General features: G+C 48.0%; 1 protein-coding gene across 1 annotated transcript in view; it reads left to right on the top strand.

The window, feature by feature from the left end:
• Positions 1 to 16,889: 16,889 nt before the first annotated feature.
• Positions 16,890 to 18,572, top strand: part of LOC144594474 (ubiquitin carboxyl-terminal hydrolase 43-like) — a 391,904-nt gene continuing 390,221 nt past the window's right edge. The window contains exon 1 of the mRNA XM_078400997.1: positions 16,890 to 17,964. Coding sequence (XP_078257123.1) covers positions 17,377 to 17,964 — 588 coding nt within the window. The 5' untranslated portion in view covers positions 16,890 to 17,376. The remainder of the gene's footprint in view (positions 17,965 to 18,572) is intronic.

The raw sequence follows: 18,572 nt of genomic DNA, 5'->3' as shown, positions 1-18,572 counted from the left end.
TTCAGGTCAGACTTAAGGTGGGAAACGCCATAATGAGTTTTTTAAAGGAACGTTTTTTTCCAGTTCAGTGTTTTCTTTAAGAGGGACCCATACTGACCCGAGCATTGCAAGCAGCAACATTTGGTGCAGAAACAAAGAATCGCAGATGCTGGTTCATACCAAAGATAGACACCAAGTGCTGGAGTAACTCAGCGTGTCAGGCAGCATCTGTGCAGAGGAAAGGCTAGGTGACGCTTCACGTTGGGACCCTTCTTCAGGTGGTGCATCTCAATTGACTGAATCTGTTGAGATCTGAGCACTTGTGCTCAGTCAGCCAAAGCCCACTGGATCTCCTTTTTGCTAATTATTTTAACTCCCCTTCCCACTCCAACACTGACCTTTCTGTCTGAGGCCTTCTTCATTGCCAGAGTGAGGCCAAATGCAAACTGAAGGAACAGCACCTCATATTCCACTTGGGTAGCTTGCAACCCAAAGGTATGAACATTGAATTCTCCAATTTTAGGTAACCTCTGATTAACCCCTCCCAAACCCCTCCCCCAGCCCCCCCCCCCCCCCTCCCAGCCTTTCTTCCACTCCTCCTCCCTCCCCTGTACTCTTCTTGAACTCCCACCTATTTCTCCCTTCCATCCCTCCCCTCCGATCCATCCTGCTGCTTTCCTACCTCTGGCTTCACAATCTTCAATTCTTCAAACCTGTCTCACTCCTTCTGCTCTCATCTCTGGCCTTTGTTCCAGCCATCTGCCTATCAAACCGCCCCCTTCGTCTTTGTCCTGTCTCTCCCCTTTTCCTGCTTTCTTCTTCCCCCCCCCCGGCTTCCCAAATCCCTACAATTAGCCTGAAGAAGGGTTTCAACCCGAAACGTCACCTATCCATGTCCTGCAGAGATGCTGCCTGACCCATTGAGTTTCTCCAGCACTTTGTGTCCTTTCGTTATTATTTATGGAGATAGTTCTTGAAGCACCAGTTCCTAAGTTGATGTTTCTGGTTAGGACTACAGAAATAATATCAGATTAATGGTCTCGACCCAAAATGTCACCCATTCCTTCTATCCAGAGATGCTGCCTGTCCCGCTGAGTTACCGGGTGTCATTCACATGGCAATCAGTCCCTCTGAGAAACTCCCACCAGGTTCCGACCAAATCGAACATGCTGAAGTGGGAATACACTGAAGATGCGGCAGACTGCGAGTGTGGACGGGACCTCCAGACCATGGAACATCTCCTGAGCTGTGACACGCTGCATGACACATGCACTGTAATGGATCTTGCAGAGGCCAAGGACACTATTGGCAAACAGTTGTGTGTTGACACGAATAAATAAATACGTTTTCAGGATGCATCAAACTGCTTTAATTATTTGCATTTCAACAAGGCTTTCCAGAGAAGTAAATATGTAGACTATTTTACCCGTGGTCAATTAAAAATACATACATGTTTCGATGCACTTGAACTTAAGTGGACATTAGCATTACACTAACACATTAAATTACTAATTAAAATGATAAAAAATGAAAATGGGTGTTTGATGGCACTGGGCCTGTACTCGTTGGAGTTTAGATGGATGATGGGGAACCTCATTGAAACTTACTGAATAGTGAAAGGCCTGGATAGAGTGGATATGGAGAGGATGTTTCCGCTAGTGGGAGAGTCTAGGACCAGAGGCATAGCCTCAGAATACTTAGTAGCTGACAAAAACCAATACAGATGAGTGGCTATGAAATTAAACTGTGAGACCAAAGGGCAAATAGTTACATATCTTTGGATTTCTCTTTGCTGTTTTCATGTTGATTGAAACCCATTTTATATTTCATCTGGTAAAATAACAGAGAGGATTATCAAGTGAAGGCATTATGCATTTGCCAATTAATATTTTACATTATAGCTTTACGATCAATGACAGTCAGTCAGAATTTATTGTCATAGGTGCATGTACAGTACGGCACAGGTTCGATGGAAATCTTACTTGAAACAGTATTGCAGGCACGTAGACTCTGTCAACACACAAACACATGAATTTATAATGGGAAACAAAGAAATGGCAGAACAGTTAAACAAATATTTTGGTTCTGTCTTCACGAAGGAAGACACAAACAATCTACCGGAAATACTAGGGGACCGAGGATCTAGTGGGAGGGAGGAACTGAAGGGAATCTACATTAGTCAGGAAATGGTGTTAGGTAAACTGCTGGGACTGAAGGCAGATAAATCCCCAGGGCCTGATGGTCTGCATCCCAGAGTACTCAAGGGAGTGGCCCCAGAAATCATGGATGCATTGGTGCACTTGGTGACCATTTTCCAATGTTCTCTCATCTCTGGATCAGTTCCTCTTGTCTGGAGGGTAGTGAAAACAGGGAATTATAGACCAGCGAGCCTTGAGGGCCTGTCCCACTTACGCGATTTTAAGGCGACTGCCGGCGACTAGGCTGTCGCCGACAGTTCGCCAGGGTGTCGCGGGCATGATCGTGAGGAGTCTTCCAAGAATCATAGTGGATCTTAGCGCGTCGCTGAGAAATCAACCGGAGTGAAATTTCTCGGCGACAGCTGGCTTGTCGCCAGGTATCGTTGCTTATTGCGGGCGCTGTCGAATGCTGTCCCCAGGTTTGCTGGGTTCCCCTAGATGCATTTAGAAGCACATAATATTAAAATAAGTAAAGTTATTTGAAGATACCATAAAATACTTGTGTTTAACCAATTTATTTACCGTCAGGACATTTGACAGGGAGATTGGAGGCGACAGTTTGACGGCCAGGTAAGTGTGGGAATTTTCGCGATGTTTATGGCCATCAGCGATTACATTTAAAGTAGGCTCCCAACCCAGATATGCAACCCAGAAACCAAATATGCATCTCCCGTACATTTTCAAAGAATGCCCACACTCCGCACAAAAATCTATTTAACCACTTTTAAAATTTAATTTCTTAATACTGCTATTAGTAAACTGGAAGTCAATCCAGTTTATGCCTTGTTACCGTGAAGCTTGGTTTTCAAGTAACCCGGGCAAGATGTTATATTTCAAAACTCTCAAGTACTTACCGACTTGTCAGTGATTTCAGCGAAAATTAGGACGCCGGAGAAGCATTGACAGCGTGGGAATTTCGCGATGTTTCAGAAGACGGTTTAATCTCGACCTGACTCGGCATTGTTGTGGTCATTGTCGTCAGGTAAAAGAAAATTTCGGCGATCTGCTACGACTTTGACAGTCGCCGGCAGTCGCCTAAGTGGGACTGGCCCTTTACATCGGTAGTGGGGAAGATACTTGAGTCAATTATTAAAGATGTTAGAGCAGCGCATTTGAAAAGCAGTGACAGGATCGGTCAAAGTCAGCATGGATTTATGAAGGGGAAATCATGCTTGACTAATCTTCAGGAATTTTTTGAAGATGTAACAAGTAGAATGGATAAGGGAGAGCCAGTGGATGTCATGTATCTGGACTTTCAAAAAGCCTTTGACAAGGTCCCACACAAGAGATTAGTGTGCAAAATTGGAGCACATGGTATTGGGGGTAGGGTATTGACATGGATAGAGAACTGGTTGGTAGACAGGAAGCAAAGAGTAAGAATTAGTGGGTCCTTTTCAGAATGGCAGGCAGTGACCAGTGGGGTGCCGCAAGGCTCGGTGCTGGGACCCCAGTTATTTACAATATATATTAACGATTTAGATGAGGAAGTTATATGTGACATCTCCAAGTTTGTGGATGACACAAAGCTGGGTGGCAATGTGAGCTGCAATGAGGATGCTATGAGGCTGCAGGGTGACTTGGGTAGGTTGGGCGAGTGGGCAGATGCAGTATAATGTGGATAAATGTGAAGTTATCCACTTTAATGGCAAGAACAGGAAGGCAGATTATTATCTGAATGGTGCCAGATTAGGAAAAGGGGAGGTGCAATGAGACCTGGGTGTGCTTGTACATCAGTCACTGAAAGTAAGCATGCAGGTACAGCAGGCAGTGAAGAAAGCTAATGGCACATTGGCCTTTATTGCGAGAGGATTTGAGTTTAGGAGCAGGGAGGTCCTACTGCAGTTATACAGGGCCCTGGTGAGACTGCACCTGGAGTAGTGTGTGCAATTTTGGTCTCCTTATTTGAGGGAGGACATTCTTGCTACTGAGGGAGTGCAGCGTAGGTTCACCAGGTTAATTCCCGGGATGGCAGGACTGACATATGATGAAAGAATGGGTTGACTGGGCCTGTATTCACTGAAATTTAGAAGGATGGATCTTATAGAAACATATAAAATTCTTAAAGGATTAGACAGGCTTGATGCAGGAAAAATGTTCCCGATCTTGGGGAGTCCAGAACCAGGGGTCACAGTTTAAGAATAAGGGGTAGGCCATTGAGGACTGAGATGAGGAAAAACGTCTTCACCCAGAGAGTTGCGAATCTGTGGAGTTCTCTGCCACAGAAGGAGGTGGAGGGGAATTCACTGGATGTTTTCGAGAGTGAGTTAGATTTAGCTCTTAGGGTGAAAGGAATCAAGGGATATGGGGAAAAAGCAGGAACGGGGTACAGATTTTAGATGATCAGCCATGATCATATTGAATGGCAGTGCTGGCTCGAAGGGTCGAATATTTCTATTTTTCTATGTTTCTAAATTATACATAAACTAACCAAGTCAGTAAAAAGAAAAAAATCTGTGCAACAAAATAAAACACCGTTGGACAATAAGTCTATGGTTGCCCAAGGGATCGTCTATAGGAAGGAACTGCAGATACTGGTTTAAACTGAAGATAGACACAAAAAGCTAGAGTAACTCAGCGGGTCAGGCAGCATCCCTGGAGAGAAGGAATGGGTGACGTTTTGGGTCGAGACCCTTCTTCAGGCTGGTAAGATATATAATTTCTCGTTTCTCTTATAGTGGTGGTGTGGAAGGGGGTGGTGTAGGGGGGGGGGGTGGTGTGGAAGGGGGCGGTGTAGGGGGGGTGGTGGTGTGGAAGGGGGTGTGAATGGCAATTATGGTTCCCAGCACAACGAGGCCCTCTTCATGCTTTCAGGTGCAGTGCCTGCTTCTTGAGAGCCTGTTCCCACTGTGTCATCAACGCATTTAAATGTTAATTAATTGTTAAATAATTAATCAATTGACAGAGTTAAATTAATTCCTGACTGATGCAGGAGAGACACAAGCTGTTGGAACAAGTCAATGGGTCAGTAACATCCCTGGGGGGGGGTGTGGATAGGTGACGTTTCGGGTCTGGACCATTCTTCAGATTGATTGCAGGAAAGAAAGCTAGAAGGGTGGAGGGGCAGGACAAAGTGCGGCAGATTATAGGTGAACACAGGCACGATGGGCGGCACGGTGGCGCTGTGGTAGAGTTGCTGCCTTGGAGCGCCAGAGACCCAGGTTCGATCCTGACTCCGGGTGCTGTCTGTATGAAGTTTGCACGTTCTCCCCGTGACCTGCGTGGGGTTTCTTCGGGTGCTCCGGTTTCCTCCCACACTCCAAAGATGTACAGGTTTGTAGGTTAATTGGTCTGGTATAATTGTAATTTGTCCCTAGTGTGTGTAGGATAGTGTGATGTGGACTCGGTGGGCCGAGGGGCCTGTTTTAGCGCTGTAATCTGTAAACTAAATAGGCGAGGGGTGGGGGGTTTGATAAGCAGAGTGTTGGACAAAGGCCAGAGATGAACACACACAACCAGGATTTCAGGTACCTAACTCAATCCACCACTTCTCACAAGAGTTGTCCTTCCGTGCCCTGCGTTCCACATGCACCAGCGAGCCCTTGCTCTGACTCTCCCGCGGTTCCGGGCTGCATCACCCAGACCTGCAATGGACCTGGTCTGTACTTCATTCTCTGACAAATCCACCACTTCAGTCAACGGTTCCTCGATTTTGCGACTTCCATCAGGAAGCACAAGCTTGCCTGCTCCCGCTGATTGCTGCAGCTATGGCTGCAGATTTCACCTTCCGAAGGTCAAAGGATGAGCATGCCCATGTTCTCCTGCGCCAATCCCGGAGGTCCGGATGCGACCTGCAGCTGCAAGGAGCGGTGGAGCAGCAGTGGAGGACACCAACGGCCACGCTTGGCCAGGCTGACCCTGCCACGCCACGAGGACAACGGGCCTGCATGGTCAGGTTAGGAAACTCTGCACTTACAACAACTGGGACTTGGAAATGATGCCAAACCTGGCGACTCGTGTACTGTTTCATTGTAGAGCACTTGTGCTCATGAGTTCATAAGTTACAGGAGCAGAAATAGGCCATTCGGCCCATCGAGTTTACTCTGCCATTCAATCATGGCTGATCTATCTTTCCCTCAACCCCTTCTCCCCATAACTCCTGACACCCGCACTAATCAAGAATACACCCATACTGTATCCAAGGTGTGCTTATGCATAGTGATACATTTACTGAACTGTATGCAAAAATTAATTTCACTTTGTGACAATAATGTACCATTGAACCATTGCACCATCGAATTGCTGCCTGCAAAATGTCACCCCTGTCCACCGCCTTCTTGTTAAAAAAAACATCAACTTTAATAAGCTTCGTTAAAAACTTATGTGTCCAGTTCAATAATTCAAGGCACAAATATTTTGAAAAGATGTCATCAAATTCACAGTGTGTTTTGAAACAGCTGCTGCAAATTTGTTTATTGCAAATCAATTTATCCTGATTATTTATAATGGAAAGTATGTCATAAATCATAATATTAATCCTGTACACTGATCTCTGAAGTAAAAAATATTTAATGGTTATTATTATCCAGACAAATTGTTGTGCTCTCAACCTTGCTCACGGTTTTGATTCTGGTGGAGTTTCACAGGCAGTTGTGCAGGTTGAGTTTGCTTTATTTTAGTTTAGAGATACTGCGTGGAAACAGGCCCTTCAGCCCATCGAGTCTGCTCTGACCAACTAGTTCATTCACACTAGTTCTCTCCTACACACTGGGGACAATTTACAGAAGCTAATCAAACTACAAACCAGGATAAAGGTCCAGGAATCCTAGCCCATCAGATGCCCTAATAGGAATATGTGGCTTTGGCCAAGTGAAGAGGAATTTGAAACCAGGGATATGTGAGGGGCAGCTAGGCATGTGCCCAGATACCAGGGGACACGACAAGATGACCAGACGCCACGTGACCAGACGCCACATGACCAGACGTCACGTGACCAAACATCACATGACCAGACACCACATGGCCAGACATCACATGGCCAGGAGTCTCATGACCACATGTCACATGACCAGGCACCACATGGCCAGACGTCACGTGGCCAGACGTCACGTGGCCGGACGTCACGTGGCCGGACCTCACGTGGCCGGACGTCACGTGGCTGGATGTCGCATGACCAGGCACCACATGGCCAGGCGTCACATGACTAGATGTCACATGACCACATGTCACATGGCCAGGCGCCACACGGCCAAACATCACATGGTCAGACACATTTACAGCTCTCAGGACGTGTTGGTCAGCATGGTGGGGGGAGGACAACCAGAGTAAAATCAACGGTCAAATAAGGTGAAAGTGGGCTGCAGTCCCCTTAGACAGGGCCACCCCTGCAGACAGGTGAGTGAGTGGGAGTATTGCCGGGGCCAATGATTTGCAGGACTGCACATTGTCCAAAGCACATGCTGACACAACCTCAGCTCTTGTGCTTTCTTGAATTTATCCAGCTTCATTCCTCAAACGGCCTTCATCTCTGGAAATCCTACAGTTCCTCAAATGTTCTTTAGTTGTGAGTGATATATATATCACTCACAACTAAAGAACATTTGAGGAACTGTAGGATTTGTGGAGGCACATTGAACTGAAGGCACATTGTTGTGTAAAGAAAGAAAGTTGAAGCAAGCAGATATGATAGTGGCATTTATGAGGCTTTTGGATAGGCGCATGGATATGCAGGGAATGGGGGGATATGGATCACATGCAGGCAGGGGAGGTGTTTTACCTGCCATCATGTTCCGCACAGATAGTGTAGGCCGAAGGGCCTGTTCCTGTGCTGTGCTGTGCTGTACTGTGCTCTGTGTTTAAAAAGAAGAATTTTGCCTTTATTAATATTCTTTTGTGTTTCCTTTATTATCAACTGGCATTATTGTTCTATTTTCTAAAGATTATAAGTGGTTCTCTGCTTTAAAATACAGTAGCAAGGGGGGGGGAGAGAAAAATGGGGGAGGGAGACGGATGGAGGGGGAGGGAGAGGGAGGGATGAGGAGAAGAGAGGGAGGGAGGGGGTAGGGAGGGAGGAGAGGGGAGAGAGGGGAGGGGGAGAGAGGGGGGAAGGAGGGGGAGAGGGAGTGGGATGGAGGGGAAAGAGAGGGAGGGAGAGAGGGAGAGTGAGAGGGAGAGAGAGGGGGGAGAAGGAGGGAGAGTGAGAGGGAGAGAGAGGGGGGAGAAGGAGGGAGGAAGGGGGGAGGGAGGGGGGAGAAGGAAGGAGGGGGGAAGGGGAGAGAGTGAGAGGGAGAGGGAGGGAGGGGGAGAGAGATGGAGGGAGGAGGGGGGAGAGAGGTGGAGGGAGGAGGGGGGAGAGAGGTGGAGGGAGGAGGGGGGAGAGAGGTGGAGGGAGGAGGGGGGAGAGAGGTGGAGGGAGGAGGGGGGAGAGAGAGGGAGGGAGGAGGGGGAGAGAGAGGGAGGGGGGAGAGAGAGGGAGGGAGGGAGGAGGGGGGAGAGAGGTGGAGGGAAGGGAACACGAAACTGCTGACCTTGGAGCCGACAGCACTGCTTTGGCAGACACTGCGTCTGACTTTGCAGGCATTGCAGGCATCCAACTCAAATGCCAAGCACCAGACCGCAAGCAGAGGGAAACAGATGGACCAAAACCAGGTTATGAAGGTGAAACAAATCCAATTGATGTAGAGATTCAGGATCGTGGAGTAACATAGATGACAGTTACAGCAGTTTTTGCATTGAAGCTGTCCGACAAAACTCAAATGTAGGAATAACTACTGCAGGAATTGTTCAGGTGGCTGGAGGGGCTCGCAGACATTGAGATCTGTTTCCTTGTCCGCTGCACACTGGTGATTATATTGTGCACGAAGGAACTGCGGATGCTGGTTTAAGCTCAAGGTAGACACCAAAACCTGGAGTAACTCAGCGGGTCAGACAGCATCTCTGGAGGAAAGGAATAGGTGATGTTTCGGGTCGAGATCCGACTGACTCTCAGTCTGAAGAAGGGTCTCCTCCCGAAAGGTCACCAATTCCTATTCTCCAGAGATGCTGTCTGACCTGCTGAGTTACTCCAGGTTCTTGTGTCTGTCTTTGGAGATTATATTAGCTGGACATGGCTTGTTTTCTCTCTGACCAATGGCTTTCCCCTTCTTTACACCAAGTGAAAGAATTAATCATTGATGCCCTCAATGCTCAGTGGAACATGATACTAACCTGGAACCTTGGAGCTCTGTATGTGCATGGACACAAAAGGCAACAGGTACAATAAATCAGCCTGAAGGAGGGTCCCAACCTGAAAGCATCAGCGGCTCCTTGTTTCTACAGAAAATGCAGATCTACTTTGTCAGTTTCAATCACAATAATATCATTGGAGATTCACTGATTCAAAGAAAGAGCACGGAATCAGGCCCTTCGGCCCACATGTCCACGCTGACCATCAATCACCCACTCACACTAGTTCTATGTTACCCCACTTTTGCATCCATTCGCTACACACGATGGGCAATTTACAGAGGCAAACAGATCTACAAACACTACAAAAGATGTGCCTTTACTGTAGACGTTAGAGATACAGCATGAAAACAGGCCCTTGGGTTCACCGAGTGACCACATGGGTTTTCTCCAGGTGCTCCGGTTTCCTCCCACATTCCAAAGGCGTGCCGGTTTGTATGTGAATTGGCTTCTGTAAAATTGTAAATTGTCCCTAGTGTGTAGGATAGTGCTAGTGTACAGGGTGATCACTGGTTGGCACGGACTCGGTGGGCCGAAGGGCCTGTTTCCGCGCTGTATCTCTAACGTCTACAGTAAAGGCACATCTTTTGTAGTGTTTGTAGATCTGTTTGCCTGCAAACCTTTCAGCATGAGGGCCACATTATATATTTGGCACATTTTTGCGGGCCGTTGGAAAAAGTAAAGAAATGTCAGTTTTATAAATTTAATGAGGTTTATATGGCAACAAATAAATAATATTCAATTTTTAAAAAGATCTTGAAATATTGGAATATATATATATACCGTAGGTATACAATTATTTATAAAACAGAAAAAATACAGTGACTACCAGTGGGCATGTAGACAGTATAGAAATATCATATGATATAATGGGGGAGTGACCACGAGTGGGAAATCATTAAAATTTAAAATTATTATTCAGTCGGCAGATGCATACAAGCCTTCAACTTGATAGGCTACCTGACGTGTGAGTTCGGAAACTGCCGATATCGGCCCTGAAGACCGGAGAACCGAGGAAGAGGGAGCCGCTGGTGACGACAGACACGATGAATGGGCCAGTAGGAGAGTGGTAATGCCTCCAGCGCCTGCGAGGTCGGCTGCAGAAGGCGTTTCCCCCGGGACGCAGAGGCGGTCGGTCGGGCGAGGAGAGGGACGTCGATCGACGGGCCGAGCCAGTCGAGGGCGACAGAGGAGGCCCTGCAGCAGCCTGGGGCTCGCCTGGATCGGGAGCCGCTCCAGTACATCCAGCACGCGGACCCGACTTTGGACTTTTGTAAACGCCGCCAAAATATGGTGGTGACTTGTGCACGTGTGATCTATGCTAAAATAATTCCACTGTGCAGTGCACACGTGACAATAGAGCACCATTCAGAAAAGGGCCACTAAAAAAAATCCCACAGAACCCGCAGCACGGAACATGTTAAGAGCTCGCTGCGGGCCGGATAAAATCCCGTGGCGGGCCGGATGTGGCCCGCGGGCCACAGTTTGGAGACCGCTGGTCTAAAGTATTAACAACAGTTCTTCAAATGCCAATTTGCTCCCTAGTTTGTGCAGTTGCTTTATGATTTGTGTTCAACATCCAGGTTTTCTGAAAGAAGGGTACTAACCCGAAAAGTCACCTATCCATTCCCTCCACAGATGCTGCCCAACCGGCTGAGTTACTCCAGCACTTTGTGTTTTGATTTTTGAAATATTTGTAGCCAATTATTCTTGGCGCTCATAAGTCAGTTGAACACAAGAGGGAGCAGTTGTGTAGCTTCATGAAAACCATGTGTCAAATCTACGAAGTGCTGGAGTAACTGAGAAGGTCAGGCGGGGAACATGGATAGGCAACGCTTCAGGTAGGGATCCTTCTTCAGACTCAATCATTGTATCTCTTCCCATCCAAAGACCTAAACCTTTCTTAACTCCTAAAAATCCTTTCATGGTCTTTCCTCTGCCTCACAGTGCCAGGGACCCAGGTTCGATCCTGACCTAGGGTACTGTCGGTGTGGAGTTTGTACGTTCTACCTGTAACAGCGTGGGTTTTCTCCGGGCGCTCCAGTTTCTGCCCACATCCAAAAGACGTGCAGATTTGTAGGTTTATTGGCCTAGTTTGCAGGGAGTGGAGGTGAAAGTGGAATAACATAGAACTAGTGTAAACAGATGATCGATGTTCGGCATAGGTGGGCTGAAGGGCCTGTTTCCATGCTGTGTCTCTAAACTAAACTAAAATCAGATTCCGCCAATGTGGCTCTTTCAAGGGCAGATTGCGTCTGGTCAAATCGATTGTCTGAAGAAGGTACTCAACCTGAGACATCATATATTTCTTTCCTCCAGAGATGCTGCCTGACCCGCTGAGTTACTCCAGCACTTTGTGTCTATCTTGATTAAATTCTTGCAAGAGGTAACGGAGTGTACTGAAGAGAGCAGAGTGGTTGATGTTATGCACCTGGACTTTAGTAAAGCCTTTAACTAGGTCATCATACGTGTAGGAAGGAACTGCAGGTGCTGGTTTAAACCAAAGATAGACACAAAATGCTGGAGTAACTCAGCGGGACAGGCAGCATCTCTGGAGAGAAGGTCTCTCCAGAGGCGATGCCTGGCCCGCTGAGTTATTCCAGCATTTTACGTCTATCCTCACACGTGTCCATAGGATCTAGGATAAGTTGGCGCGCTGGATCCAAATGTTGGCTTGGCGATAGAGGACAGAGGGTGATGGTGGAGGGTGTTTCCTCTGATTAATAGATGCTGCGACATTGAGGTGCTCAGCATCAGAGCAGCAGCTAAATTACATCCATGGATGGACACAGGGAAGATGAAATTAATTGCACATGTTAATTAATTTAAATTAATAAATATGCCTGCTATTAAACCATGATTTTTCAAAATTTGGAGAAAATCCTACACTTGAAATGTAATTTCAGTTTCATACAAAATTAAAGAGGCACAGAGGCTCAGCTGTAGAGCTGCTGCCTTACAGCGCCAGAGACCCGGGTTCCATCCTGACCACGGGTGCTGTCTGTACGGAGTTGGTACGTTCTGCCTGTGATCGCGTGGGTTTTCTACAGGTGCTCCGGTTTCCTCCCACACTGCAAAGACTTGCAGGTTTGTAGGTTAATTTGCTTCTGTAAATTGTAAATTATCCCTAGTGTGTAGTTGGAGTACTGTGTGCAGTTTTGGTCTCCAAATTTGAGGAAGGATATTCTTGCTATTGAGGGCGTGCAGTGTAGGTTTACTAGGTTAATTCCCGGAATGGCGGGACTATCATATGTTGAAAGACTGGAGCGACTAGGCTTGTATACACTGGAATTTAGAAGGATGAGAGGAGATCTTATCGAAACGTATAAGATTATTAAGGGGTTGGACACGTTAGAGGCAGGAAACATGTTCCCAATGTTGGGGGAGTCCAGAACAAGGGGCCACAGTTTAAGAATAAGGGGTAGGCCATTTAGAACTGAGATGAGGAAAAACTTTATCAGTCAGAGTTGTGACTCTGCCTCAGAAGGCAGTGGAGGCCAATTCTCTGAATGCATTCAAGAGAGAGCTGGATAGAGCTCTTAAGGATAGCGGAGTCAGGGGGTATGGGGAGAAGGCAGGAACGGGGTACTGATTGAGAATGATCAGCCATGATCACATTGAATGGCGGTGCTGGCTCAAAGGGCCGAATGGCCTCCTCCTGCACCTATTGTCTATTGTGTAGGATAGTGGCCAGTGCACAGGGTGATCGCTGGTCGGCACGGACCCAGTGGGCAGAAGGACCTCTTTCCACGCTGTATCTCTAAAGTCTAAAGAAATTCATCCTGTGGTAAATTCTTGTTATTTATTTCTTTCCCCTCAATATATCATTTTAATTTTTTTCTTGGCAGTTGACAAAGAAATATTATCTAAGCTTTATCCAGAAAAAAACATGCTATATTTTTATTCGATGGCTTGCCATTTTTACCTGCTCCTGCATTAAATTACTGGGTACCATTACTGATCCATGTTCTGATAAATCCACTGATCTTGGGATTACAGTAACAGTTCTTTGGTTAAAGAAAAATATTTTCCTCTCATCTTTCAGACTGTACTTTGAAATAATGGGAGATAAATTGGACAGCACTCAGAAATGGGCAGAGGATTCTAGATGCACAATTAACCCTTGCACGTTAAATTGCAGATGACCAAGCAGGCAAACTTTGCAACGCTTGCCAATTTAAACTGTTGCCTTGTGATGCTACACCAGCTGTTAAGAAACAGCCTATACAGGGAGACTAGTATCACAGATACCTCGCCTCATTTATCCCCATTGCCTCTTCTGTATGGTTATGACCTGCTAATTAGATTGTGGGAAAACATGGGAGGAGCTTTGGTTAGTGACACAGCTGGTAGATCCGCTGCCTGACTGAGCCAGAGACCCGGGTTCGATCCTGACCTGGGGTGCTGTCTGCGTTGAGTTTGCACGTTCTCCCTGTGACAGCCTGGGTTTCCTCCGGGTGCTCAGGTTTCCTCCCACATCCCAAAGGCGTGTGGGTTTGTAGGTTAATTGGCCTCTGTAAATTGTCCGTTGTGTGTAGGGAGTGGATGCGAAAGTGGGATAACAGGAGACAGTGAGAAGGTCCTATTTCCATGCTGCATCTCTAAACCAAACTAAACTATCCTGTGCGACATAAACTTGGAGAAATTATTCAACAACTGATACATATATATCAGCCTGAAGAAGGGTCTCGACCCGAAACTTCGCCCATTCCTTCTCACCGGAGATGCTGCCTGACCTGCTGAGTTACTCCTGCATTTTGTGAATAAATACCTTCGATTTGTACCAGCATCTGCAGTTATCGGGACTGTTGTCTGATTGAATTGCCAGCATCATTGTGTCAGCATCCTGACACTATTTGGGATACCATGACCGATTTTTAAAAAAATCTGTTTTGAGGCAACTATTAAAACTTAATTTAAAACATTAATTTGTTGGTATTCTGACAGAAAAATCCCTTGTAAAAAGAGGCCAAACTAAAATAAATTCATTCAATTTTTCCATCTTTTATCAATAAAGTGGAAAGTATTCTTGGTTTTTACGATGATTGATCTCATTGTCGCGCTGCTTTTTTCCCTGGGTTTTAACCATTTCATTGTGCGCAGCCTAATGTTCAATTTTTATTGCATTTCAATGCAGCAATATTTTCTCCACTGCGTGCTTTGTGGTTGGTTTGAAGCAACGCTTCATCCACTGATCATTCACCACAGCCTTGGTTCAAGGCTGGATGTGAAGGAAATCCTCTGTACTTTGGGGAATCCGTCCACTGGTCTGGCTGTCCAGATCCCAAAGAGAGACAAAAAATGCTGGAGTAACACAGAGGGTCAGGCAGCATCTCTGGAGAAAAGGAAAGGCCAAGAGGGATCTTGACCTTATACCTTTTCCTCAGAGATGCTGCCTGACCCTCTGTGTTACTCCAGCATTTTGTGTCTATCTACAGTGCAAACAGCATCTGCAGTTCCTTCCTACATTTTGTTCAGATCCCATTATGTCCACTGATTGACATGGAATAACAACAATAAATTCCAAACTGTTTACGAACTGGGCTGTTCATGTTTTATGTTTGACCCTGTTCTTAAACAGGCTCGTAAAAATGATTTTGAATATGCAAACTGTTGTGGAACTTAGCAAGATGACATAGTTTTCCATTTCCCATGGTGCTGTCATAAGTCAGAAGAATTAGGCCATTTGCCAATCGAGTCCACTCCGCCATTCAAGCATGGCTGATCTATCTTTCCCTCTCAACACCATTCTCCTGCCTTCTCCCCATTACCCCTGACACCCTTACGAATCAATAATCTGTCAATCTCCATGTTAAAAATACCCAGTGACTGTGTGGAGTTCCCTGTGACTGCATAGGTTTCCTCTGGGTGCCCGTTTCCTCCCACATCCCAAAGACGTGTGGGTTTGTAGGTTAATTGATGTCTGTAAATTGCTCCTAATGTGTAGGGAGTGGATGAGAAAGCGGGATAAACCAGATCGATTGTCGGCGTGGACTTGATGGGCTGAAGGGTCTGTTTCCATGCTGCATCTCCAAACTAAACTAAACTCAATGTGCTGGAGGAACTCAGTGGGACAGGCAGCGGGGGGGGGGGGGGGGGGGGTGGAGTGAAATGGACAGGTGATGTTTTGGGTTATCAGTCACAGGATTGGAATTAGGCCATTCAGCCCATCGAGTTGGGCATCAATTCTCTGCCATAGAAGGCAGTGGAGGCCAATTCACTGGATGAATTAAAAAGAGAGTTAGATAGAGCTCTAGGGGCTAGCGGAATCAAGGGATATGGGGAGAAGGCAGGCACAGGTTACTGATTGGGGATGATCAGCCATGATCTCAATGAATGGCGGTGCTGGCTCGAAGGGCCAAGTGGCCTCCTCCTGCACCTATTTTCTATGTTTCTATGAGTTACTTGCCGTTCAATGATGACTGATTTATCTTTCCCTCTCAACCCCATTCTCCTGCCTTCTCCTCATAAACCTTCCTGGGCCCTTTGATTGAAATGGGAAGGGGGGCTGACCCTAAACATATCTGTCCACTTCCTCCACAGACGCTGCCTGACCCGCTGAGTTCCTCCAGCACTTTTGTGTTTTGTTGAAGATCCCAGCACCTGCAGTCCCTTGCCTCTCCGATGTGCCATACTATTAGTTGCTAAAGTGAATGTAAACAGTCAGACAGTGATGAAGACGCCTGTTATTTTTTCCTGGCGGGTATCCATGTGACACAATCCATGCAATCTCTATAAACTGCCCCGGTGGTCGGACCAGGGCAAGTGGCGAGAGAGGGATGATGAGATTCTCTCTGCTTCTCCGAGCCTCTGAACAGGCTCCAGAGCGACTCCTGCTGTTGCTTTTGGTTTCACATTGAAGAAGGGGCTCAGTTAAAGAGAGGCGGGACTGACTGTGTGTAGATTTGCTTGGGCCGGATTCTGTACAGAAAAATCAGTCCGATTTCAACCACCGACGTCCCCTTAAAGAGGGGGCAACTGCTGCAACAGGTGGAAATGCACATGTTAAAATCCAGCAGCACCAAACACACACAGAACCACTGGATGAACTGAAAGACTATCTGCTTTATACACCTGTCGGACGGTCTATCCAATATATCAGCCTGTGGATCCGGGACGCGGGCAATTTTATTTGGAAAAGCAAATGAGGAAACTCGGGTCGAGCGACGTGTGCTGGAATCCGGGCAAGTTGCTGCTGAGTTACTCCGGCACTTTGTCTCTTTTTTTTTTAAGGTGAACCAGCATCTGCAGTTCCTTGTTGGTACATTTTGCAAGTGGGGGTGGGGGGGTAGGCGGCAGCTCCAGAGAGACAAGGGTCATCTCCCCGTGGACCGACGTGTGGGGAAGATGGACTGAAGTGGATGTGGACAGGGGGACTGGACTGGACAGGGGGGCTGGACTGGACAGGGGGGCTGGACTGGGCTGGGCGGCTCCTCCTCAAACAACTGCACTCAATCCAAATGATGGGTTGTGGAGAACATGGAGGCAGGTAACAACACACCTCGCCCCGACACCGGGTTGTGAACAGAGAGGGGGGAGGGAGAAAGAGGCGGCGTTAGAGACTCCGGCGATTGCTGAAACTCTTTCATTTCCGCAACGGGAATGAAACATTGTGGTGAATTTCACAGGCTGTGGTTGATCGCACGGGCTGGTTAGTTAGTTAGTGTCATCACCTGGTTAAGTTCACAGGGTGGATCATTTCACGGGCTGGCTTAATTCACCAGCCCTGGTTAGTTTCAGAGCCTGGTTAATTTCCCAGGCGGGTTAGTTTCATAACCTAGTTAGTTTCAGAGCCTGGTTAGATTCAGAGCCGGGTTAGTTACAGAGCCGGGTTAGTTACAGAGCCGGGTTAGTTGTAGAGCCTGGTCATTCCCCAGCTTGGTCATTCCCACAGCCCGGGTGATCCCACAGTCTGGGCGGTTCCAGACCCGGGGAGGTGAGTGAGGATGGGCCGTGGGTTGAGCCCAGGTGAGGTGGCCGGTCCCAGCGGTCAGGTCTAGCGGGCTGTGCCCAGGTGATGCACCCGTGGACAGGGTGAATGATGATGGATGAACCATCTCGCCAGCCCAAGGCGCCCAAGCCCAGCCTGAAGGCGAAGGTCCCCCGGGCCAAGCGGAGGAGGACGCTGTCAGGGAGGCTGTTCGGGAGGAGGTCGCTCAGGTCGGTCGGCAGCTTCGTGAGGGGGGTCTTCAAAACTTTGTTCACTTTGGCACCTTTCGGAGAGGCGGCGCCGGCCGAGGGAGGAGGTGGTGGGCGAGGACGAGAGGCGGACGATGGAGGGTTCGGGGACGGAGCTGTCACCCTCGCCACCTGCAGCGAAGGGCAACCAGAGGCGGGGGCTAGTAAGCCCGGGATGGGCCGAGTGTCCTGGTGTCAGGGCGAGAAGCCGCCCGGGGTTCTGGGCTTGAAGAACCACGGCAACACCTGCTTCATGAACGCCGTGGTGCAGTGTCTGAGCAACACTGAGCTGTTCGCTGAGTACCTGGGCTTGGAGCAGTACCGCTGTCCCAACTTCACCCACACCCAGGGCGGACAGGGCAGCCCCGAGGTGACCCAACAACTGGCCGTGCTGGTCCGGGCTCTGTGGACCCTGGAGTACACCCCACAGATATCCGTGCAGTTCAAGGTGGGTGTCCCCTCCCCCTCCCTCCCCTCCCCCCCTCCCCTCCCCTCCCCCTCCCCTCCCCTCCCCTCCCCTCCCCCACACATCCCCTCCCCTCCCCCACACATCCCCTCCCCTCGCCCACAGACCTCCCCTCCCCTCGCCCACAGACCTCCCCTCCCCTCCCCCACAGATCTCACCTCCCCTACATCTCCCCTACACCTCCCGGCGCTGCTGCGCGGGGGGGGGGGGGGGGGGGGGGGGGGGAGAGAGCGCATTTATTAAAGTTTATTAAGTTAATTACTTTTAAAATGTAGCGAAACATTATCAATGCACACCACAGGCAAATGGTGAGTAAGGTGGGCCTAAAATTGTTGCGCTATCATGTACCGTTTTGGCTGTATTTCGGGAACAACATACATACACACATACAAGATGAGAGTTGTAGTGATATGGACGTATAGATAGATGGATGTGCCAAACGCAAGCGAATGGGACTAGCTTAATTGGGACATCTAAACGAGGCAGAGTGGCACAGCAGTAGAGTTGCTGTCTTACAGCGTCAGACCCGAGTTTGATTCTGGCTACGGCTGCTGTCTGTACAGAGTTTTTACCGTTCTCCCTGTGAACAC

Source organism: Rhinoraja longicauda, chromosome 6 (assembly GCF_053455715.1).
Source record: "Rhinoraja longicauda isolate Sanriku21f chromosome 6, sRhiLon1.1, whole genome shotgun sequence".
NCBI classification, from domain to species: Eukaryota; Metazoa; Chordata; class Chondrichthyes; order Rajiformes; family Arhynchobatidae; genus Rhinoraja; species Rhinoraja longicauda.
The sequence above is the reverse complement of the archived record's forward strand: the minus strand, read 5'-3'. Positions and strand labels throughout refer to the sequence as shown.